Source organism: Equus przewalskii, chromosome 14 (assembly GCF_037783145.1).
Source record: "Equus przewalskii isolate Varuska chromosome 14, EquPr2, whole genome shotgun sequence".
Taxonomy (NCBI): Eukaryota; Metazoa; Chordata; class Mammalia; order Perissodactyla; family Equidae; genus Equus; species Equus przewalskii.
Window position 1 is genome coordinate 74,684,713 of NC_091844.1, and position 25,992 is coordinate 74,710,704.

The 25,992-nt window shown below is 42.6% G+C and overlaps 1 protein-coding gene across 1 annotated transcript; it reads left to right on the top strand.

The window, feature by feature from the left end:
• Positions 1–4,310: 4,310 nt before the first annotated feature.
• MATN3 (matrilin 3) lies at positions 4,311–25,990 on the top strand. Its single transcript, XM_070574354.1, has 8 exons — positions 4,311–4,645; positions 9,693–10,259; positions 12,775–12,900; positions 13,650–13,775; positions 15,193–15,318; positions 18,895–19,020; positions 23,214–23,324; positions 24,997–25,990. Exons 1-8 carry the CDS (start codon positions 4,435–4,437, stop codon positions 25,050–25,052), a joined length of 1,449 nt encoding a protein of 482 aa, XP_070430455.1. The 5' UTR covers positions 4,311–4,434; the 3' UTR covers positions 25,053–25,990.
• Positions 25,991–25,992: the final 2 nt, after the last annotated feature.

Sequence of the window (25,992 nt, forward strand, 5' to 3'; positions counted from 1 at the left end):
AGAACTGAATGGAGGTGAATGAACTAGAAGACATTAGCTGCATCACATGTGATACGTATAAATACTGTTTCATGAAACTATAATTTCAGTTGTCTATATGAATTACATATTTATGTAGCTCCTGGCTCATAATATAAAAAGCAGTTGTTACAGTGGAGAGTGGTAAAAATAAGTTTGAAAAAACTAATTAAGATATGGCCTCAGGAAGGCTGCTCTGAAGAAGACATTACATAGGTGACCAATGAATTGGTTGATTTGATATTTTATCTAGTGAAAAATTTTAACTAGTGAAACTTAATACTCATGCTTAAACCTGTACAACGAAACAATACAAATTAATACCAATCTTTTATTAAAAGAAGTCAAGTTGCTATGAATTGCTCTTTTCAAATATTAATTCTATTATTTTGCATAGAAATACATCTTGAGTTCTAAATGTTAATTAATAGTAGTAGGTCATTAACAGACCTCTTCAGAACTTATTGGCAATAATAAAAATATGCTACCTGTGTTTCAAAAATAGTCCTTTTCTTTTCCAGAGCAGCCAATGTTGCTTTCAACCTCGTCTCATTCTCAAGCAACTTGCATGTAGCTAAGAAGCTGGTTTTAAAAAGTGGCACAGACATTCGAACATACAGTTTAGATTTAGTTCCCACGTTTTCTGCTGATTCTCGAAGATTTAATAGAATCATGACCACTCCACAATCATTACCATGTTAACCCCTACAGCAATTAAAAAATGCAGGTAGCAACACAACTAGCAAGCCATTGAACACATTCATTTTTGTATATTTACTTGAGTTTTACTCAGGTGAATTAGCAAAAAGCCATACAGTAAGTAAGCATCCTATACTTTCCAGAAAAGACTTCCACCTTGGACTTGAGATGTTTTTGGGGGAAAAAAATTGTATTTGTTCTTCAAGTACTTGGTTGCACATTTTCTTTACCAGACTTAAGATGCCTTGGGACATTTTTTGGACAATATTTTCTCCAATCCATCCACAGAATCCAAGACATTTTCATCTTGTTCAGGGGTAGCTCTTTTGAACCCTTGGCCTCTTTGTCTAAAGTTAGAAACATATGTCTCTTTCAATAGAACGCTCAGAGAATATGCATATGTCAACATTTTTAAATATTTAAATGTGCAAGTGCATATATATTCCGGATACTGGGAACAGTGGTACTACTACAGCGGGGACAAGTAGAGTAGGGGTAGTTCTTTTCACTGTATATCTGTGGCAGATACCACAGGTTAGCTCTGAACATCCATTCCAATCCAGTTTTCCTTTGCCTTCCTCATTGTAGACCTAAAAGCTCAAAACTTCCAAGTCTCCCTTGCAGCCAGGGGTGGCCATGTGATGTATTTCTGGCCAGTGAGATATTGGCAGAAAATTACATTTTGCCCTTTGCTCTCGGGCTTCCCTCTTCCTTCAGCCCTAAATGGCAACACAATACTCAGAGGTCTAGCAGCCTTTGGGACAAAATCCACACACTAAGGGTGGCAAGGCGGGAGAAAACTGGTACCCTGAACAGCTCACAAGACTTACACTACAGCTGGAATCCTAATTAGATGAGAAAGATAACCCTGCCAACACATTGAATCCTTTGCATATCAGAAGTGATGCAAAGCTCAAAGTATCCTAGCATTTGGTAGATTTTTTTGCCTTTCAGTGTTTGGACCAAGTGCATGCATGACCTAGTCAAAAAATAAGAAAAAATTTAAAAACAATGCAAAGTATATGTAAGTCTTCATTATTTTTATTTCTTTCATTTTCTAATAGCTAAAAAAAATTGTTTGGCTTTTTCACTACCTAAATCTTTAGATTATCAAAAAAATTATTCTAGTTTTTTCCTTGAGCATGGCTAAAACCTGGGCCATACTCAAGACCAGCAGCCAATGAGTTAATGACACACCAGAAGCCCCTGGGGCCACTTGGACCCTTCTGCCAGAAAAGCTACCTTTGTTTTATTTTACAATCATTGGATCTCAGTGGTAAGAGTGTGAACTCTGTTGGGAAGAATTCCAGAGACACCAACTTATCAGACAATTTCCACCTCATTCAACATGGTGTAACACATATATGGGCATCTGGAATCATCTGAATTATTGGCAACTGTGACCAGCAACATTTGCCATGGGCTGAGATTTTTGATTTATTTTGAGCTCTTTGATACAATTCCCCCTAGTGGTACTCAGAGGAAAAAATTATAAAATTAAGGCAGCATTCTTAGTTGCAAACAGAACTCACTCCAGCTAGAATAAGCAGAGAAAGGATATATTAAGGGTATTATCAGCCCCACCACTAGCCCAAAGCACAAATGAAAAAGCCATCCATTCCTCATGATAACTCACTGCCATTTATTGAAATGGATTTCCAATTGTTATAATAAACATATAGTGACTGTGAATGTGAATAATGCACTCCCCAAGTGCAGCTCTGGATATTATGTGGCTCATATAACTTCTGGAATGGGGTGAGAGTCAAGCTTGGAAGCCACACCAGTCATGAAACACTCCCAAACTATATTTCAGGCTCTAGGGACACCCACAGCTACTCCTGCTGGGCACAGACACCACAGCTCACTCTGCTTTCCTGGGCACTGGCGCTCCAGCTGGATCCTCTCTGTGGCTGCTTTGGAAGCTAGATGTCTTCCCGCCCCTGTCAGAATGAAGTCTGCAAAGTGCTTGCTTCTTCTAACCACTAGCTGCTGAAGCAGAATTGCTGAGGCTCCTCTGATTGATGAAGTCTGGGTCACTTGCACATATCCTAGATGCAGGAGATGCTGGGGAAGCAAGTTGCTGGATTCTACTTGGAGAGGTGCTGACTCATGAGGTTGGAAATCCCCAGATTTAGTAAGGGTATTCAAAGACCCTGAGGATCATCCATAAAGCACGACAAGTGTCCCTGAGTGCTGGCAAATATTGTGGTTAGCATTCCCTTCTCTCCTTGGTGTATCTTCTTTCAAACTTCTTAGTGTCCCCTTCCTATTATCATAAAATTGTAGCTTCTTCTAAGATCCTTCTGACTTGGTGAATTCTCTCTGGGAGTTTCGAGGGACATTTTCTTTCACTATGACTATCTCTGCCCTAATAAATCACTCCCACTGATGCTGATGGAGTGTGTTGGTTCTGTGAGATGTGATGGGGTGAGAAAGTGAGAACCACTGCTCTAAGGGGATGAGAGCGGAGTGGGGTGTGGTAGGGTGGGGGAGAAGATGGAGGATGGGAGGTGGGTAGGCTAGGTGCCAGGCCACAAGGCGGGAACAAGCTTGTCCTCCAGGTTAGGGGGAAGGCTAGTGCGGTGGATGCATGGAGAACAGAACACAGTTCCAGGTTTGGTCAGTGTGGTAGACAAAGTGGCCATGAAAAGGAGTTTGAATTTTGCTGGAAGCGAAGTTGCAAGGTTTAAGAAGAGAAGTGATTTTAAGGTGTGGAGCATGGATTTTAAGGGCAATAGTCTGGAAGCAGGAAGACCAGAAAGGATCTGTTGCAAGTGATGTTCATTACCGTGTTTTAAGATCCAGCTCAAATGTCACCTGCTTTTCGAAGCCGGCCTGATTTCCTCCGGCAGAGCCAGTCTCGCTTTCCTAAAGTCACCATGTTCCCTTGGACAGTCCACCATTTATGCTTCTTTCTCTCCCAGTAGGCAGTGAGTTCCTGGAGGGTCCCCTGAGCGCCTCCAGCCCTATGCTGCCATGATGGCTCTTCCGGAGAGGAAATGGGATGTAGGGAGAGCCTTTGAAGCTTCTGCGGGTACATGCTGTCCTTCCCGCTAACAGGGTTCTCTGGGGAATGTATGCTTGGCTTTCTATTCTCAGTAATATAAGTACAAATGTTTGTGGATGTTTGAAGCTCGGCTGACAGCATTTCTATTCATGCTGCTAGAATCTGTGAGGCTTTTCTTTTTTTAACGGAGAGCCCATAGCAAAACTTGGGTTACTTGGCTGGGGAAAGGAATGCAGTGTGACGACCAAGATGAAAGCTCGCGGCAAGCACACCTGGACGAAGCGGGATCACAGAGGCCGGGGCCTCCTCAACGGGGATCCCGGGGGTCAGGCCCTGCGGGGGGAGGAGGGAGAATGGAGGAAGAGTAGCGGGTCGGACAGGCTGCGGCCATGGACAGGCCCAGGCCCTGGGTTCGAGAGAAGCAGAGCCGGGCTGGGAGGCGCCAGTGAAGCCCACCCAGACGAGGCCGGACGGGCGCCGCAGACATTCGGTTTCCGCCGCTGGAATGCGCGGACAGCGCTCCTTGTCCGCCCGGGGCGCTAGGGCGGGCTGGGTTTCCGAGTGGGCGTGGCCCAGGGTGGGCGGGGTTCCTGGGTGGGCGGGGCCCGAGGCCGCGGGACCTTTAAATCGGCCGCCGGGGCGCAGCGCACAGGCCCGCGAGCGAGCGACGCCCAGACGACCCACACGGGAGCCGCCCCGAGCCCGCCATGCCGCGCCCCTTCCCGGGACTGCTCCTGCTGCTCTGGCCGCTGCTGCTGCTGCCGCCGCCCGCCGCTTCCGGCCTCCCGGCGCGCCCCGGCTTCTGGAGGCTGGTGCCCCGCGGCCCATTGGGCAGCCCCGGGCGCCGCTCCGCTCCGGCCGCCCCCTCCGGCGCGCCGACTCTGGGGCCCGGTCAGCCCGGCGGGGCGCGCGGCGCAGGTACGGCCCAGGCGGCGCGGGAGAGGGACTCTAGGACGAGAGGCCGCGAAGGGCACCCAGGAGGGACACCTGGCAGGAGGGAGGGGGAGATCCAGGGCTGGGGCCGGGAGGGAGCTGTAGGTGGGCAGGAGAATCTGGCATCGAATGAGGAGGGGAAACCTCGCTCACCTGCCCAGGGATGTGTTCCCTCCATCCCAGCCTGAGCTAGACCGTGGTGAAGAGAAAGAATCCCTCCTGTTGAATCCCATGGGGAAACTGAGGTCCAGAGAAGGAAGGGAGATGCTCGAGGTCACTCATACTCAGGGCTAGAATTTGGGTCTCCCGAAGCTCCAAACCAGCCACGTCGCTCTGCAATTTGGGCGGGGAGGATAGGGCAGCTGTGGGAGCGCCTGGGCGCCTCCCAGCTCCCTGTCCCAGTCCCTTCCTTTAGGTTAGGAAGAATAAACCCTTCCTGAGATTCTGCTTTTAGTTCTGGAAGTCACTCCATCTCTATCACCCCAGATCGCCGTGTGACCTTCTCTGCCTGACCCCAGCCCTCAGGTTGCCTCAGTCCCATCTAGGATCTAAGCCAGAACTGGAACTGGAAGGTCCAGGGTGGGGGTGTGCGGTCAGGAAAGAAACCTGAGGAGCCTCCCGGATGCCCCAGACCTGTCTTGTAACCATCCGGGTCTCACCCTCTGTTCTCCTGCCCCTGACCAGATGTTCTGCTTGAACTGATGGGCTTCAACTCCAGCCTGTGCTCTCTTCCATCCTCCAACACCCAAGACACTTTGGTCTTTGGTGAACAATTCCATTTCCCTTTTGGGTTAGTAGTTGGTTCCTGCGGTAGAACAAAGCTCCTGGAGCAGCAGAGCTGGAAGATCATCTGACACAATCCCTAACGGCATGCGCAGGGAAACTGAGGCTTATAAAAGTGAAGGAACCCAGCAAATCAGTTTCAGAGCCTGGAGTAAAACTCAGGGTCCTGATAGCCCAAGCAAAGGTCTTTCCGCTGCTCCAAGCTACCAAGCTCTTAATATGGTTTACATAAGATTTTTATCTTAATTACCAAAAAGTCCAGCTTCAGTCTTGCTAAAGAGAGGCTGCACCAAACCATTTTCTTGGTGTCCTGTCTCATCTGGCCAGTGATACTTCATGCCTAAGATTGATTTGTGTTGTCTATCCCTTCCTGCGCCTTTCTGAATAGTGCTGAGAAAGGGTACAAGGGATTCTTTCTTGCCCTAGCCCCTGCAGGCTGGATTTGAAATGATGGCAGCATTGTCATTGAGCTGGGAAGTGCCAGGATTCACGCGGGTTAAATTCTGCTTGAACCCAGCTGGTTGCTCCAGGCCAGGAAAAGGGGTAGGGGAAAGCTTTTCTTCTAAAAGTTAATCTTACCTCTGGTCCTGATGCTCCTCCCTCAGGGAAGGGACTGGGAGAGGGAGGAGAGATTCTGTATGGGGTGGCCATGTTCCCCTGAGCAGCACTGGTCCTTTATTACCTGGCATCGAAACCAATATTGAATGATAATCCTTTAATAAACACCACATTCCACCATTTTCCAAATTCCCTCCTTTTTGCAACCAGACATCACCAAGCTTTGCTGTGGGCTTTTATTTCTAGCAGGACTACCAGAAATTGGCGATATTGTGAGTATGGAAACATTTTAGGAAATTTGGATTCTCACTTTCTTGGTTTCTGAGACTCAGAGTGCTGCCATCTAATAAAGGAGAGTGAGATTCAGAAACAGATGTTGCAAAGGGGTCCGAATCAGGAAGTAACCAGATGCTCACAGAATTTCCTGCCATCCGGGTCAAGCCTCCTGTATTAGTTTTCCGTTCCTGCTGTAATAAATTACCATGAACTTAGTGGCTTAAAACAACGCACATGGACTTGAGAGATCTGTAGATGAGAAGTCTGACATTAGTCTCATTGGGCTACAATTAAGGTGTCAGCAGGGCTGCATGCCTTTTGGAAGGATCTGGGGGAGAATCGGTTTCTTTGCCTTTTTCAGCTTCTAGAGGCTGCCCTCATTCCTTGGCTCATGGCATTTTCCCTCCGTTTGTCAAAGCCACCAAAGGCGGGTTGAGTCCTTCTCACATGTCATCACTCAGATCTCCTTTTCTGCCTCCCTCTTCCACTTTTAGGGGCCTTTGTAATTACATTGGACCCACCTGAATAATCCCGGAAAACCTCCCCGTCTCAAGGTCTTTAACTTAATCACATCTGCAAAGTCTCCTTTGCCATGTAAAGTAGCATACTTACAGGTTCCGGGAGTTAGGACATGGACAGCTTTGGTGGGGTGGGGGTGGGGGTGCCCACCACACCCCCGTAGCCCCCCACGGAGGATTCCGTGTGAAAAGCCAACCAGACAAGGAAGGAATCATGCACATTTACTTATAAGACCATAACCTTGATATTGGTAAGGACACCATTTGGGTGTTAGTGAAAGCACTGTCAAATATGGGGTTCCTATTCACCATGCATTTTTTCTTTTACTCCAAATATGCAAAAATACTAGATCCATCTCCAGGAAGGATTTTCAGGATGGTTCTTCCTTGCTCCCGATGCATGGTAATCAGGGATGAAATGAAATTCTAGAGTCGTTGTTTTAAAAAAAAGACAATTCCTTTTTTTTTTAGATTGGCACCTGAGCTAAAACTGTTGCCAATCTTCTTTTTCTTCTTCTTCTTATTCTTCCCAAAGCCCCACGTTACCTAGTTGTAGATTCTAGTTGTGAATGTCTCTGGTTGTGCTATGTGGGACGCCACCTCAGCATGGCTTGACGAGTGGTGCCATGTCTGCGCCCAGGATCCGAACCGGCGAAACCCTGGACCACCAAAGCAGAGCACGCAAACCTAACCACTCGGCCCTGGGAGTGGCCCCTAATTCTTTTGACTTAATTAAATACATGACATACAGCATATTTGAGGTTGATGGCTCAAAGTCAACAAGCAAGGTGTTTACCAGGTACATGAGATAATGTTGATTTTGTGGTGTAAAATGTTGCCTCAGAGAGAGGCAACCATGCACTGAAAAGCCCCTTTGGGCTGAGAGTCAGGAAACTCGGAGTCCCATCCATGTTCTACCACTTTCTAGATCTCACGCCTCCCTGAGACTCAGGTTTCTCACTTGTAGAATGGGCGTAAAAACAACCTCTGCACTTCTGACTTCACAGGGCTGTTGTGTTGGTACCCTGTGATCTCTAAAGTGTTATTGAAAGTAAGATTATTTATTTTATGAATTGAATACCTCCAGGAAGCGGGATAAAACCAAGAGGATAATTTCCAGGGTTTTTTTCTTTTCAAAAATTTTTTTCTATTTTATTTTTTATTGAGGTTATGATAGTTTACAACCTTGCGAAATTTCAGTTGTACATTATTATTTGTCAGTCATCTTATAGGTGCACCACTTCTCCCTTTGTGACCACCTCCCCCCTTCCCCTGGCGACCACTGATAATTTTCAGTTTTTTTAAGATTTTATTTTTCCTTTTTCTCCCCAAAGCCCCCTGGTACATAGTTGTATATTTTTAGTTGTGAGTCCTTCCAGCTGTGGCATGTGGGACGCCACCTCAACACAGCCTGATGAGCGGCACCGTGTCCGCGCCCAGGATCCGAACTGGCGAAACCCCCGGCTGCCGAAGTGGAGTGTGCAAACTCAACCACTTGGCCACGGGGCCGGCCCCAGTTTTCAGTTTTTAAAAGAAAACTACAGAGGCATAATTCTTGTTCCACATAGGACTTTTTCTGTTATCAACTACTTAGCCTAGGAATTTATTTTCCATCCATCTTTCTTCACTACTCACTGAGCACATTGCCTTTTTAGAGTAGCATCAACTTCCAGCCCCCTATTAGGAAAGGAAAGAACCCCGATTCACACTTTGTGCTCAGGAATGATCTCATTTCCATTGTACAACGTGTGTGTGCGGCCCCTGCGTGTGCAAGGAGAGAAGGGGGAATGATTTGAAAAAGACGTAATAACTGGCTTCTCTCTTAGCCAGTCCTGACTTTGGGATTTGATTTTGCTGGCGAGGAGAGGGAGGAGTGTAGAATGAGACTGGGGGGAAAAGGATAAGAAGAAGAGATGAAAACAAAAGTTTACTGTGTTACTACAATGTGCCAGGTCCTTTTGTGGAGGAAAGATATGAGTTCCTTGAGGAAGCAGGAAATCTGGCTTATTGGCTTTTGTAGCCCCAGAGCTTAATACATGGTAGACCCTCAAAAACATATTTGGTGAATGACAAAATGAAAGAGAGCTGCCTGAGAGAGTTTGGGGCTGGGGGGGTGGAGGTGGGGTGGGGGGGTGGGGGTGGGGTGGGGCGGGGCAGTAGGATAGATCCAGGTGGAAATCGCTGCTTTTTAAAACAAGGCACACTCACAGAGTTGGAAGTAATCATGGATCTGATTAAGTTGTCGATCCTCTTTCTACTTTACACTAGCTCAGGCTATTTGGGCCCCAAAGTTCACGAAACATGAGTGAGTGACACATGGAGGGAGAATTTAGGGCTGCTCTGGAGCAGTTTTCTTCCCTTTGGAAGTGGAGTAAAAGAAAGAAGCCACCAAAAGAGCACTATTGTGCCTCGCCTCAGACTCAGCCGCTGTCCGAGGGGTCTGGAAGGCCTTGTAGGGGAGTGTGAGTGAGGCTGCCCCAAGTTCACCTTTTACACTGTTCAGGACACTTTGTCCCATTGCCTCAGATGGTCGAGGTGCCCAGGAAAGGTCTGGAGTCCATTCATTCCTGGAAGTCAAGAGGAACCTTGGGGACAAACCCTTAAGCAGAAGGGTGAGGTTCTAAGTGAAATTCCAGGGCTCAGCAGCCTGTAGGTGAGATATTTGAGGAAACTGGGTGCCTCGATGTGAATTCTCACTAGGGAATTCTGAAGGCCTTGGTGTTTTCAACATCCAAGGGCAGGATGGTCTTCAGGAAGATAGCAGACAGTGGGGTATTTGGGGATGCTCCCCTGCCTGGCCTCTAATCCCTGAGCTCTCCAGTGTGAGGATTGCCCCATTTCTGATTGCTGTCTGATCATTGCTTAGTCTTTTCTGTTCCCCACACCCTTCTTTGCAGGTGTTTGCAAGAGCAGGCCGTTGGACTTGGTTTTTATCATCGACAGTTCTCGAAGCGTCAGGCCCCTGGAGTTCACCAAGGTGAAAACATTTGTCTCCCAGATAATCGACACTCTGGACATTGGGCCGGCGGACACGCGAGTGGCAGTGGTGAACTATGCTAGCACCGTGAAGATCGAGTTCCATCTCAACACCCACTCGGATAAGCAGTCCTTGAAACAGGCTGTGGCTCGAATCACACCCTTGTCTACAGGCACCATGTCGGGCCTGGCCATCCAGACAGCGATGGATGAAGCCTTCACAGTGGAGGCGGGAGCTCGGGTGCCCAGCTACAACATCCCGAAGGTGGCCATCATCGTGACAGACGGGAGGCCCCAGGACCAGGTGAATGAGGTGGCGGCTCGGGCCCGGGCGTCCGGTATTGAGCTCTACGCCGTGGGCGTGGACCGGGCAGACATGGAGTCCCTCAAGGTCATTGCCAGTGAACCCCTGGACGAGCACGTCTTCTACGTGGAGACCTATGGGGTCATTGAGAAACTTTCCTCTAGATTCCAGGAAACCTTTTGCGGTAAGTCTTTGCTTCCAGCTGAAAAGGAATGTTATATTCAGACGTTGTGTAGCCCTTAAAAAAAAGAGATTTATTTTTTATTTTTGGTAGAAATTTTATGGAAAATTTAAATATAAGCGATGCTTTTTTGTGTTTTTTACCAACTTAAACACATGTTGTTGGTTTAGAAATATTGAGCTGCCTTATGTATAACTTGGTTTGCTCATAAAATCTTCATGTTTGCATTAGAAATGCGAAGGTCTGGAAATATCCAGGATAAATGATCCTGCTGTTCCTTCATGGGGTCAGAAAAAAATAAAAATAAAAAACGCAAGACACCTCTCTTCTCCCCTCTGCCCACCACTACATTTTTTCCAGATATTTTCTTTAGCTTTACCATCTCTAGATTTAACAGAACTAGGCTTGTTTTCCTGCAGAAGACAGGGAGCTGTGTCTGTCCGTGGAAGGATCAGCTGGCCTGGATGCCAGCGTAACTGTCAGGCCGAGTGTCCATTTAGTGAATACTCTAGTTTTCAGATTTGGCTCTTTCTCTGATTATTCTTTGTGGGGGCACAGCATTAGGAATCAGGGACGTGGGGATTTCAGTTCACTTGAGAACAGGAAGCATGTTTTTTTTTTTTAATCATTCTTTCATCCTTCTGCTCCTTTCTTCCTTTAGGATGGAGTTGGAATATGAACATGCTAATTTAATTAGAATTTTTTTAGCATAAATTAGCCAAATCCATGAATATGAATTCATTCAAGGCTGACGTTTAGTTTTAGTCACTGATCAGAATTATGAATTTGTGGACTCATACTTTATTTTTATTTTTAAATTTTCTTATTTGTAATTTGTATCTGGTTACCTATGTTTATTCATGTTTTAATCTTTTATCATTTGGAGGTAATCTTTCAAAGCCCTCTATGGAATCATCCAAGTCAGTGTGGACAAATTTCTAGTCCTAGAGAGTTTTAAAACATAGGTCCCTTTTGCTGTAGTATATCTATTCCACATTTATTTATTCAACACACATTTATTGATCCCTGATGATACAAAGACAAAGGTAGTCTCTCCCTCCCTTCAAGCAACAGTCTATGGAATGAGACAAACAAGTGAACCGATAATTATAACTGTAAATTTCAAGGAGACTTTATATCTAAATTAATGTGAAACTCAGCAGTCGCGGGTTTGTCAGGAAATGGGAGATGAAGTCTTGGTCTGGAGCAAAGTTTGACCTCATCTCAGCCAGACTTGGCAGGTCCCCTTGTCTTTCCTGTCCCAGAACACTGGGCCTTGACACGCCGTCATTGGCTTTGGTGGTATCTACGTAACATTCATTAGTTTCCCAAAAGAAAATGGCTTTCTTTCTCCCAGGAAACCCCCCTGTGCTTGTGGGTGAGAGCTTTTCCGTAGAGATGGTGGTCTGTGGCAAAGTTGGGTCTCAAAGCTAGCACCTGGGTTGGGCTTGAAGGCCATAAAAGTAACAAGTGGTGAGTGGCAATCTTTTCCTTCTGGTACAAAAGACCTGCTTGTTCTGGGGGGAAAATGTCCTCTCTATGGAAAAAAGACTGAGGGGCAGCTTGTTGTAGTCAACGGGCTGGAAAGATCATTCCATGAAAGGGCCCTTCTTGGGAAAATATTAGCCTTGTCCTGTTGCCAAAGCAGTGGAGGCTGGGTTACCTGACACGGGGGTGCCAGCCTCCTCCAACAGGCCTCCTTGGTTTCTCAGAAATGACTAAATTCATTGATTCTCCTTTCAAAACATGTCATAGGAAAAAAATCCAATGAGATGTAAACAGCTCCAGGAGTAAAAAGATGGGGATGCAGTTTAGCGAACGTAATCTCATCTATTTTGTTCTTCTTTTTCTTTTTATCTGTTTGTATATAGCATATAAGTTTACTCTCCTTGCAGACGTTAAATGCTCTGAAGTTGCATACTATCCATTTGGGCTCCAGAACCCCTGCTGCATATTTAGAAGGCAGCTACCCACGTAGCCCTCCACCATCTGCATGTTCAAATATGTATTGCCGCCCGAGAGTGAGTGAGTTCCAGGCCTAGAGGAACACCTGAGGGTGAATTTTGTTTAGAATTCAAACTACAGAACCCTTGGAAACTGGATTCTGACTGCAGTGGGACAACTAGCTCATAGACCTTCAGGAAGCGCGTTATTCTTCTCCTCATTTCTTAGAGTTGGGAAGCAAAAGTCTTTTTCTTGGGCAGATTGATAAGTTGAATAAAGTGTCAAGTTGCCTGACCCTTGTGAGTGTTTGGCTTCAGGTCCAAATTCAAAATTCCCTTTCTCCTTTGAGAAAGTCAACAACAAGGTCTGTGATTTTAAATTAGTAACATTACTAGTTTAAGAGTGGTGTTTATTATTAATAAGCCAGGGGCAGAAATCAAATAGCCGATTTTTACAGTGAACTAAAGATCGAATCGGAGGGGAACCCGGAGAGCGATGCCTTTTCGACTTGGGAAAAAACTACCTGCAATGCTTCTTTCGTGTCGACACTGACTGTTGTAAACTTCTTGCACAGCTCTGGACCCGTGCATGCTTGGCACACACCAGTGCCAGCATGTATGTGTGAGTGACGGGGAAGGCAAGCACCATTGCGAGTGCAGCCAGGGCTATTCCCTGAATGCCGATGGGAAGACGTGTTCAGGTGAGGCCTCCTCAAGGGATGGTGCTGACTAGAACTTATCTGGGGACTCACTCTCTACGTTTTGGACTCGCCTTATGTTTTTCTCCTAACTGCCTTTTGGCTGGTTTACTGTTGTCTAGCAACAATTTTTCTTGAAAAGAACACGAGGAGAAAAGTGAAATAATACACAAATCAGCTTATTACAAACTTACTACTAGTTTTAGAGAAAAAGGTTAGTAGGAAAAAGTGCTTACTGGCCCTTACTAGCCTTCCTTACTAGGAAGGGGGCCAAAACTCTTGGTCCTTTGGAGGATTTGGAATTTTTCCTGGATTTTATTTAATTAAATTCAAGCTACCCCTTTGTCTGTATGACCATAGATGCTCATGGAATCTGGGAGTGGAAGAAAATTTAGAGAGGTCCTCACTCTTCTGGTATATGAATGCTCACATAAAGTCAATGAAGAATGGAAATTAGATCCACTTTTTTAAATCCTAGAGAAACGTTTTGAGAGGAAGAAATCTTAGAGATCATTTAATTCAACCTACTGATTTTAGAGATAATGAAATTGAGACCCAAAGAAGGAAAAAGACTTACGTATGTCATGAGGTCTGTTAATGAAAGAGTCAAGACCAGGAAGTTGGTTCGCAACCTCTGGTTCAGTAGCCTTCCTCTTGTGCCAAGCTGCCCCATTTCATTAGAAGTGTGTGTGTGGGTGGGTGTGTGTCCTGTATTTATTCACCACATGTTTTCTATGTGTTCACACTGATAGCTATCGATAAGTGTGCTCTGAACACTCATGGATGTGAACACATCTGTGTGAACGAGAGAACTGGCTCCTATCATTGTGAGTGCTACGAGGGTTATACCTTAAATGAAGACAGGAAAACTTGTTCAGGTGAGTTTAACCTGTGGCGGAGGATTTTCTCTTTCTCCCTCCTTCCCTAGCCAGCGTTGGAGGGGGAGGTCACGTTGATGGGGAACTTGGTCTGTTTTCCTCTCTTGCCACCCTTGGACTTTTCCCATTTCTAAGTCTTATTAGAAAAGTTAGAAATGGCAGCATGTGTGTATCATGGCCCACATGTGTAGTGTGTTATTCATTTCCTTCTCTGTACCCAGCTAACAGGCCTTTCCAAATGCTAAAGTCAATTTAGTAAGTTAAGATCAAAGAACATTCCAGAAGATACTTACTACTTACAAAGGGAAAAACAGTAACTTCACAGTGGAGAAATCTGGCAGACACCACTTTAACCAAGTGATCAAAGTTAACATCACCAGTAATGACACATAGTGACATTGTGCGTCTCCTGACATGACACAGTGAAGGCACAACAGCTCCTCTGTGGTATTCTTGCTAAAATTTCAGAATCCTGAGGAAACATTAGACAAACCCAGATTGAAAGACATACTACAAAATAATTTTCCAGTACTTTTCAAAACTGTCAAAGTCATGAAAGACAAAGACAGACTGAGGAAATGTCCTAGATTGGAGGAGACTAAGGAAATGGGACAAGTTAATGCACTGTGTGATTCTGGATTGGACCCTGGACCAGAACAAGGACGTTAGTAATGGAACAACTGGCAAACTCTGAATGATTAGAGTAGTAGATTTGTAATGAATGAATCTGTGGATTCGTTAATAATATTGTATCAGTGTTAATTTCATTTCCTGGTTTTGATAATTATATGGTTATATAAGATGTTAACATTTGGGAAACTGGGTGAAGTATAGTACTTTGTACTATTTTTGCCTCTTTTATAAGCCTGAAATTATTTCAAAATGAAAAGTTTAAAAATAAAAAATACTTAAAAAATATCATGTCAATGCAGAGAAAAGCTCACTGAATAAAAATTTGAGTCTTGAGTTCTGATGTTGGTCTGAATCAGTTGGTCTCCTTTGGACTCAGTTTCCTGATTTATAACAGGAGAGGGTACAACTATAATTTCTCAAAGCTGTATGTTTTTCTGAATCTTGTGTAATTAGCCTCAGCTCTTAGAATCCCTCTGATTCGGTACAAATACAATAAACCTAAAAGGAATACTTTAGAAAGTATTTACGAGATACTTAGATGATAAAAACTCAATGTAGATGATTTTGAAAAGGAGTTGGAGAAAGTAGAAGAATAATTATTGTGTGCGTAAGATTTTGTTTAACTCAGCTACTTCTAGTAAGAGTAAATATTACTGATGGCTTTGAATGGTTTCTAATAAGCTTTCCTCTTATATATTTCTGTCCGCAAATAAGAAAATATCTATCTATAGGTAATAAAAGACTTCACACTTAATTTCTTTTCTCCTTGACTTTGGTTTGGCAGCTCAAGATCAATGTGCTTTTGGTACACACGGCTGTCAACACATTTGTGTGAATGACAGACCTGGGTCCCATCACTGTGAATGCTATCAGGGCTACACTCTGAATGAAGATAATAAAACGTGTTCAGGTAAGTCTTCACTCAACACATTCTTTCATACTTGGCTCTTTCTATTGCAGTGAAACCAACTTGCAATTCACAAGGCGAGAGATTCTTTTTTTTCTCCTTTTTTTAAAATTGAGGTTATGATAGTTTACAACATTGTGAAATTACTGTTGTATATTATTATTTGTCAGTCATCTTATGGGTGTGCCCCTTCACCCTTTGTTTCCACCCCCCACCCCCTTTCCCCCTAGTAACCACTAATCTGTTCTCTTTGTTTATCGTCCACATATGAGTGGAATCTGAGGGAGTTTGTCTTTCTCTATCTGGCTTATTTCACTTAACATAATACCCTCAAGGACCATCCATGTTGTTGTGAATGGGACGATTTTATCATTTTTTATGGCTGAATAGTATTCCATTGTATAAATATACCATGTCTTCTTTATCCAGTCATCAGTTGATGGGCGCTTAGGTTGCTTGCATGTCCTGGCTATTGTGAATAATGCTGCAATGAACATAGGGGTACATGAGTCTCTTTGAATTGCTGATTTTAAGTTCTTTGGATATACCCAGTAGTGGGATGGCTGGGTCATATGGTATTTCTATTTTTAATTTTTTGAGAAATCTCCATACTGTTTTCCATAGTCGCTGCACCAGTTTGCATTCCCACCAGTAGTGGATGAGGGTTCCTTTTTCTCTACAACCTCTCCAACATTTGTTATTTTTTTGTCTTGGTTATTATTGCCATTCTAACGGGCATAAGGTGAAATCTTAGTGTAGTTTTGATTTGTGTTTCCCTGATGATCGGTGATGATGAGCATCTTTTCATGTAAGGCGAGAGATTCTTAAAGGTAATTTAAAGAAATGGGCTTTAGACATTCTATGGTGCTGTCAGACCAAGGCTCACATTTCTCAGAGGGCAATGAGCTCATTAGATTTTGCGAACATCACTCACTTCAGAAAATTGCTGGAAATGGGTAGGGAGTAGGGGACATGAGAAAAGTGAATTGAATGTAGGATCCCTATTCAGGAAAATTTTATAGCTCTGTACACTGGGGACTTGTAAAACAAATAGGAAACTTTGGAGGAAGCAGTTGGAGAGTAACTGGTGTGATAGGCTGAACTGATCTTTTTCCAATTAAAACTTGGCCTGGAACTTCTCTGTAGCGTTAATCTTAAAGCTGGATCGTTTTAGTAAAGGGGACTTTGTAAATGACTGAATTAGATCTTCTAGTGAGTTTGAAGCAAGTCCTTCCTGACAGTTTCTAGATGACCAATCTTCAGTGAATCTGAGCCTACGCCTTGGGTAATAAGCGCATGCCAGTACTGCTAATCCTCATTAATTTGATTTAAACACACTGGCAGAGCAGGGTGATATTTATAATGTAAAAAGACTCCTAAGAGAAATTCCTAGCTTTCCAGGTGGTGTTTAGTTTGGCCTATTGAATATTTTCTAAGATTGTATGTGTATTTTCCTGTCTCTTGAGGAGATATATTATGCGACCTTTTCAAGAGAGATTAAGGGAAATGGCATATCACCAATTCTATTTTTTTAAAAAATGAAATTAATGAAAGAGTACTGAACACCTATTTTGTCCCCAGGACTGTGCTAAGCGCTGTGGAGCATATTTTCTGCCTCTCAGCCACTTATGTCCTGGGTGCAAAGAGAACCAACGCCTTAGGAAAGCAGAGACTAAGTAGCCAGGGGGAAGGACTGCCAGTAACTAAGGGCTGTGGAGGCAGGGCGGGTGGGACTGGAGATGGGCCTCAGGGGATGGGAAGGTTTAGGTGGAGGAGTTTAGATGGGGAAGGTTTAGATGGAGCACAGGCAAGGGGGTGGCTTCTGTTGTTTTGTTCAGGGGGTAAGACTAAATCAACTAGGGTGGGAGGACTCAGGGCTGTGCTACTTAAACTGCTTACAAGGATCCCACTTAGTACTGTAAGCTGCCAAGAATGTTGAAGAGCTTGGGAAAGGAAACGAAAACAAATTTACGTTTAAACTAACAGATACTATGGAACAAATGGAACATTTTATTTAAAAAAAAAACATGAAACATCAAAGAAGAATTTCAATTAAGGTGGACTACTCCAGGCAATACCAGATACCAGGCAGGTACCCAACATTCTTCAATGCCTGCTGTATGCCATACACGAGTTTAGAGACAGTCAGACAGCTAATGATCACAGAACCTTATGAAGAAACTGAGGCACAGACAGATTAAGTAACTTGCCCATGGTCACTTGGCTAGTGAGTAGCAGAGCCAGGATTTGAACACAGGCCCTTGCTCTGGTGGTTACGTATGCTGTTAAACGGTAAGCCATACTAAGCTATACTATCTCATGGTGCAAAGCACCACAGAGCTAAGGGAGATAGAAGAGAAATACAAGACAACCCACAGTGTTTATAGACTTTAAAGTAATAATGATTACTGTTCCCAAACTGAAGTATATAACATGGGTCAGAGCCATCTAATGATCTGCTTTCCCCTTGCTGGGTAGTAGGAAGTCTTGTAAATTAAGTGTGGAGCCCCAGATCAGAGGCCAGGGGGTGGACGCATGCCCAGCTGGTAATTCTAGAGTTGCTGCTAAGCTGGGATGAGGGAAAAATGAAACGTTCTGCTCTTAGACGTTTTACTGAGACAATCTGAATTGTAGTGATGAAGGGGGATGTCAGAGTTTAAGTTGGAAAGACACTTCATGGGTAGATTACAGAGGGCTTTGCATTTCACACAAAGCTAGTTTATAGGCAATGGTGAGCCATGGAAGGCTTTTGAGCATGGATGACACTTGAGAGTTAGAGGGGAACAAATAAGCTGGTTTGGGCCCTGCAAAGGCAGAAGAACCTGTGTCTGCCAGGAAGCCTTTCTGGGTTTACTGAAGGAGCGTTGCTGTTTTCAGTTGTCCTGGGCCAGTTGGGTCATGGGACTAGAATGCCACTTTTCTCTGCTCCCCACTCAAATTTGGGCAAACTGTCTTCCTCTGTGAAATGTATTTACTTGTGACAGGTGATAAATACTTCACCATCCAATTGTCCGCATCATCATCATCATCACCATTATTGGTTATTGTTTTTCTCTCTGTCTGCATGCGTGCACATGTGTGCATATGTGTGCGGGTGTGTGTGTGCCCAGGTCACTGTTTTCTGCCCTACTTTGTAAGCTTGCAAAGGCATGCCCTTGGGCCATGTAGTCCTTTTTGTGCAGCATCACACTTGGCTCTGTGTGCAAATAGGTCCCTGATAAGTTATTTATGGTGATGGCAACGCTGATCCACATATAGCTGGAAACGTTGGAGGCACGGATGGTCAAGACTCAGTGCAGCCCCAGTGCTGCAGGTAGGAAAAAAAAGGCACCCCCAGATATCTACAAAAAACAAAAAAGGAAGGAGTGTACACAATACAAGGTGAGGCTAAAGGGATGTGAGATGTGGAGTGGAAAATAGACTTTTTCCTTCTGGAACATGAGAGACTTGTTACTGACAACTGAGAGATTTCTTCTCTGCACTTTTTGGGACCAAAGTGAAGCTTTTTCTCCCAAAAGTCTGCGTTTAGCTTCCTGTTGTGATCTGTGAATATTTTTTCCTTGCGCCCCTCCTGGTTAGTTCGTAACAGGTGCGCTCTGGGCACTCACGGCTGCCAGCACCTGTGTGTGAGTGACGGGGCAGCGTCCTACCACTGCGAATGTTACCCAGGCTTCACCTTGAATGAGGACAAGAAGACGTGTTCAGGTAAAGACTGTCTCTTTAAGCCTATTTTGTTTGGTGGGGAAATCTTCTAGGAGTAGCTTTCCCCTCTCCAAGTCTGAAGCTCAGTTCTGAGGCTTTCTCCGGGTCAGAATCCTTGAGTCATTCCCAGCTGCCTTCAGAAGGAAGCCATTCTACTCCTCCACCAGGCATTCTTCCCTCTGTGATCTGATTCCATCCTCTCTCTGTGTGTTTTTCTTGCTAATTTCGGTCTCTTCTTATCTGAGTCGGGGTTTTTTTGTTGTGGTAATAAAATACACATAACATACAATTTGGCATTGTAACCATTTTAAGTGTACAGTTTGGTGGCATTAAGTACATTCACGTTGTTGTGCAATCATCACCACTATCCATCTCCAGAACTTTTTTATTATCCTAAAGTAAAGCTCTGTGCCCATTAAACAGTAACACTCCATTACCCTCTGTCCCTGTGCCTGGGAGCCACTCTTCTTCAATCTGTCCCTACATTTGCCCCCAGGTTCCCTCCTTCTCCCCAAGTCCTGTGGTCCAGCCACCTGGACTATTTGAATTCCGGGAGCATGCCCTGCAAGCTCCTGTTTCCATCCTTTGCTGTGATCCACTTCCCTCACCACTTTTATTTGTCAAAATCAAGAACCATATCCTTGCCAACGTTTGGTTTTGTTGGATTAAATTTTTGTCAATCTAGTGGATGTAAAGAAGTATCTCCCCATTGTCTTTATTTTTCCATTTCCTGGTTACCAGTGAGGTTAAGCATCTCTTCTTATGTTTATTGGTCATTTGAGTTTCTTATTTGGAAATGCTATTTATTCTGTTTTTGTATTTTCCTATTGGGTTATTTGTATTTTTCTTATGGATTCATAGGAACTCTTCACATTTATGGATATAAATTCTGTGTTGTTCTTATGTGTTACAGATATCTTCTCGTAGATTGTGTTTATCTTTACTTCTTAAATGATGTCTCTGTAACAAAATTCATGATATTTTAATTCTTAAGTAGTGCAGGTTTTTTAAATTTATTTTTATTTTTAGTAGTGTTTATTTTTATTATGCTTTATAACTTACATAAGTGTTCTATAAACTACTTTGCATGAATCAAATATTACCAAATAATGTTTGTTTGTTTGTTTCTTTTCTAATTTCCAGGGCTAGTTCAGCTTTCACCCCCTCTACCAGAGTTCCCCTTATCCTTCTATTGAAACTTATCCTCTCTTTCAGCACCAGACACCTTGTGTGGTGGTGGTTACTTGTGTGTGTTCCTTCAATCATTCCTTCATCCATTCAATATATATAGCACCTACTGTGCTCTAGGCACTAGGTATTCAGTTGTGAACAAAACATGTATGGTCTTTGCTAACGGTATAGGGGAGAAGGACAAGTCAAAAGCAAAGTTATAAGTTAATAAGAGCAATGATAGAAACGAACAGGGTCCTGAGAGAATGGGAGTTGAAGGAACCTACTTCAGGTCGGGAGTGGAAGAAGTGACATTTGAGACTCGTGGATCAGCCGTAGTTAGGTTGAGACTGGAGTGCTGGGAAAAGAGGGAGGGAGAGCCATGCCACGTCCTGTGTGGTGGCTTTAATGGGGAGAGGAAGTGAAAGGCAGCTGGTGTGATGGAAGCACGATCAGCCGGGGGAAGTGTGGTGTAAGATAGTTTGGAGAGTTAGGCAGGGGCCAAACCATGCTGATCTTCTGGCTTAAGGGAAAGGAGTTTATTTTTTATACTTCGGGAAATGGGAAGTCATTGGAGGGTTTTAAGCAGTGGAGTAACATAATTCTGTTTACATTTTTAAAAGTCACTCTAGCTGCTGTATGAAGAGCAGACTGGAGAGGATGAAGAGCAGAATGGGGAGAAGAGTTTGGAGGCTATTGCAGTGGTCCAGGCTTGGGTTAGGATGGTGACAACGGTGATAGAAGTAAACGGATTCAATGAAGGAGGTAGAATGAACAGGGCTTGGTGATATATTGGACGTGGGGGATAAGGCAGGGGAGGAATAAGCATGGCTTTCATATTTCAGACTTGAGCAACGAGGAGGATGGGGTGTCTTTATTGAGGTGAGGAAGACTGAGGGTGGAGCAGATTTGAGGGAGAAAAGTCAGGAGTTGAGTTTTGGACTCATGTTATGCTCCTGCAGATTGCAAACCCCAACCCCCAAGGGCAGTAGGTTTTGTCTGTATTCCCAGCATCTACCATAACACCCCACGGTTACTCAGTGGATATTTCTTCACTCAAAGTAAAGTATGGATCAGTTTCTTGGGGAGGGTGGGTCTAAGAAGGAGCAGCTTCCTTTTAGAATTTGAATTCGTCTGGCTACCGTCACTCTACTTAAGTGTTCAATCTTCAGAAATATCAGTCTTGGGCATTTTTTCTTCTCCTGGAAGCTGGGGAATCCAGCATGATTATAATGGTTTAGGCTCTGACCTCATTTGTTTAGCCATTCACTTACTGATTTGCTCAGCAAGTATTCATGGAGCTACTGTTCTATGTCGAGTATCCTATTAGGTCCTGAGGAAGGAACGGGAGACAACCAAGGTTTTGTCATTTGCAGGGCACAAGTCTTGCACTTCTTTTGTTAAAATTACTCCTACATATTTTATTCTTTTTGATGCTATTGTGAGTGGATCCATCTCTCAACTTTCAATTGTGCTACATTCCAGTTTTCCAATTTTCTATGTTTTAATTAGAATATCCCACTGAGGCCCCTGCCCTCACAGGGCTTATAGTCTATCAGGCAAGACAGACACTAGAAAAGTCTCTAATGTATCCATTTTATCCTCTGTACAGGGATGCTGGGCATGTCCTTGATATTCAGTAGATACTTTCTGGCATACTGACTGATTGAGATGGGATTTGAGCTGGTTGTCCCCAAAAGGTTCGACAGGATTTGGATAGATAGATTATATTCAATCAAGTGAATTTACAGTCTAAGTGCTGTATCATATCTTTATAGAGTGTGGGAGAAAATGTAGGTGCAAAGGACCACTTCCTGTCCTCAGGCAACAGTGCTGGAAGATTGTACAGACATTAGTACTACTCAGTTGGAAGATTGTTCCTCAGTCTGCAGACCTGGGAAGTTACTCTTACTTCTGTCGGGCAACTTTCGGGGCTCTGGTATTGAGTAGGAATAACTGCACTGAATTAGAGAAAGCAATGGGAGTCAGCATTATCATTCTCCCAGCTTCTTTGCTTAAATGTCAAGAACACCTAAATTTTTGGTTTCAAAGTATTTACGAGTGAGAACTAGAAATCTCAATTCAAACCATTCAATAGACTAGTAGTCTGTATAGGAAATCAGGGATTATCTAGTTTTAATCCTTGAAATATTTGGCTGCACAAATAGAGGACTGTTTTCCTCATTTTCATTTCTTAGTGAGGACACAGTATCACAAGGTTAATTGATCTAGCTCCACATTCTTGGCTTCCCCCTACACCATCTTTTAAAAATTTACTTCGTATCATGGAACATTTCAATGACAAGAGTAAAGGAAATAATATAATGAACTCTCATATAACCATCACCCAGGTTTGACAACTGTAATCTTTTCCCAACATCTCCTAATACAATTTCTTCTGTGACATTAACATGCCAAAGTATTTTCTCCTCTTTCTGTGTATTCTTATATGCTTTTACCTCTCAGAAAAATGCACTTAGGTAAGTGTCAAAAATGGAAATATTGGGACTGGCCCCGTGGCCGAGTGGTTAAGTTCTCGTGCTCCACTGCTGGCGACCCAGTGTTTCGTTGGTTCGGATCCTGGGCGCAGACATGGCACTGCTCATCAAACCACGCTGAGGCAGCATCCCACATGCCACAACTGGAAGGACCCACAATGAAGAATATACAACTGTGTACTGGGGGGCTTTGGGGAGAAAAAGGAAAAAAATAAAATCTTTAAAAAAAAATTAAAAAAAAAAAGTGGAAATATTAAGGGCCAGCCCCAGTGACCCAGTGGTTAAGTTCGGTGTGCTCCGCTTTGGTGGCCTGGGTTCAGTTTCTGGGTGCAGACCTACACCACTCTTCCGTCAGTGGCCATGCTGTGGTGGCAGCTTACATACAAAAAGAGGAAGGTTGCAGCAGATGTTAGCTTAGGGCAAATCTTCCTCAGGGGGGGAAAAAAAGGAAAGATCGAATCATAGATTTCCTGATTTGCTATGATGTCTAATTAGCTATCACATTTTGTGTACTGTCATTGTCATCAGCCATTGAAGAAGCGCGAAGACTCATCTCCACAGAAACAGCTTGTGGGTGTGAAGCCACACTGGCATTCCAGGATAAGGTCAGCTCCTATCTGCAGAGGCTGAACACCAAACATATCCTTTCTGGAAGGTTTTCTGCTTCTCCTTGAAGCCAACTAGGTACTATAATTGAGCCAAACATTTTAGGATATTCCACAGGATAAGACCCATGTTAAGTTTTAAGATAGCAATAGTATTACACAGCTTTTATTTTTCAAATTGAGTTCTTTTAAAATGTTTTAATAGACCATTGCACCCATTTAATACTTACATGTAAAAGCTGCCCAGCTATTTCTTTCTCGTGCTTTTCCATGGCAGTACATGCTCCTAACTGAGCTCTCAGTAACACATGGAGCTATTATGCTGATTCCTCCATGTGGCCTTCTTAGTTCAGAATCTGTACTGTACAGAAGGAGTCAGCTGATTGGTGGGGTGTGACAGCTCAGATGACACATAATTATACACTTTGGCTACCCACGTGGTCAAAAAGCAGATTTCAAAATATAACATGGTACCATCTCAGAAACTTTCAAAATCAGTTCTTTAGTCAAAGGAGTAATTTAGGAAAAGTACTTTTTCTTAGCACAGCTCAAGTTAACAATACTGTTCCTAGGGACTTTAGAAGAGTGCCAAATTGTGATGGGGACACCCTAGGAGTAGCAGAGACTTTCGGGGGGTACACAGAATATTTTAAAGAAATCTGTTTTCAAATCCTTCACTTCCTTAAATTGATCTGCCTAAAATGCTACTTGGGGTCAGCTGGCATTCTTTTCGCATCTCTCACTTCAGGACCACCATTCTCCTAACTTTAAACATGAAAGGCATACCTGCCACATAGCCTGAGTCTTACCAAGGTGAATTTCTTGGAAAAGTACAATCTCCAGAGAGCCAAACAAAGGGACAATTCAACAGTTTTTTTATTCAAGCCTTCATAAACACTGCTCCCCTATTCCGTCCCATTAAGATATACCTTTCCAATTAAATTTTACCTTTTATTTTTAATGATTTTATGTCAAAATTTGTAATTTGTTTGTTGTTTGGATCAATTATGTGTTCATCATAGTTGTAATGGTAACTCAATCCAGACGATTTAAAAAAAAATTTAGGGCCTTCATGGTCAAGAAAAATTAATTTAAAGGTAATTTCAATATAAATGTGTATGTGCTTGTTAATGTATAGTTTACTTCAGAGAAGTACAATGGCGTGCTCAAGAAAAGATTTCCAAGATTCAAATCACAATAATATTCTGAGGAGAAAGTAGAAAGGAAATACAAATTCATGGAAATACAAATTCCTTTATTTTAAATATTTTATTTTAGAAGAATGATAGTAGGTATCAATTCAGTATGTTATTAATATTACACAGGACATATTTGAAAGACATTTAAATTTTACTTTAAAGATTCAATATTTATAATGTAGCAGAAATTGCACATTTTGTAACTAAAGCTTATGAAAACTAAATATAATTTAAATATGCATGACATCACTTATTTGTCAAAATTATTTTAGAGGATTTATGAGCAAAAATGTTTGAAGACCACTGCTTTATATAGTGCTCTCTAAAGAATAGAATTTCTGGAGTTTTAGATTAAATGAGACTTTTGGGACAAAACAATTTCACTCTTTTTCTTTATTTACAATAGAAAGTAATTATTTTCTTTTATCTTGTTTTGAGGTGTTTGAAAGTATGTTTACGTTTTCTAATGTCTGAAAATAAATGGTGTTGGCCTTAACAACTAGCCACTTGATGACATTTTGGAGAAGCTGCAAGCAAATGAATACGGACAAATACATCGTTAAATTGCTCAATTTTTTCACCTGGAAATATGGAGAGCTTGGTGTATTTAATACTTTTGCATACTCCAATGTTCCTGCTAATAATTTGCCAATACAAATGCTTGAATATTACTGGATAAGTAGTATGAGGATCTTCTGGAGAATCAGCACCATTTTTCTAAGGAAATAAATGTCCAGATCCTTATTAAGAACAAACTTTAGTGTCTCTAAGCTCTGACTGTGAAATGGTTGGTAGAAATAGAATGAGAAGTATAATGTTTCTTTCCTTCTTTACTAATTGAGCCATTTAATTTTTAAATGTTCATATTAGTAAGATAACCCTACTTACAATGGGAACTTTTGATCTATTTTCTTTTGATAGTATTTATAGAATAAACCAGTCTTATTACTGAGAGTGTAAATTATACAAAGTATTTACACATACAAAAATTCATATAATTAAACTGAGATGAATATCATTTAGAAATGTTTGCTTAACATTTTTGTTTTTTTACTAGAGTATTACTGAAGCTGTGATCAGGGGTTGTAATACACATATCTAAAAATAGTGAATACAGATCAAGTGAACATTACATTGCCATTTTTAATTCATTTTGATGTTACAAAGAAAAACACAACTAAAGACTTTAGTTGTGAATTAAGAGTGTTATAACCTTTTACAAAGGACAAAAAAGCCTAAATTGACTTTATTGTTTTACTTTAAGATCCTATCAATAAAATTATATTTATAAATATTGCTGTAACAAGTGACAAAACCTAATGTTGTCTTTTGAAATGTTAGTGATAAGCCTAACCTTTTTTCACTTATATATATGATACACATAATTTTTTTGAGCTTTAAAGCCTATAACTTTTAGAAGAAAATAGTCCTTTAAATTGTGTACTAGTCAATTCTTTTGGTTTGTATGGTCTTTAGTATAATAAAAAAGTTAATATCTTTACA

Bases quoted from the DNA above. Each gene is read 5' to 3' on its own strand.
- MATN3 (XM_070574354.1), top strand. From the start codon at position 4,435: ATGCCGCGCCCCTTCCCGGGACTGCTCCTGCTGCTCTGGCCGCTGCTG. The intron at 19,021-23,213 runs GTAAAGACTGTC...CATTGTCATCAG, and splicing joins GGACAAGAAGACGTGTTCAG to CCATTGAAGAAGCGCGAAGA. The intron at 23,325-24,996 runs ATATCCTTTCTG...ACAACTAGCCAC, and splicing joins GCAGAGGCTGAACACCAAAC to TTGATGACATTTTGGAGAAG.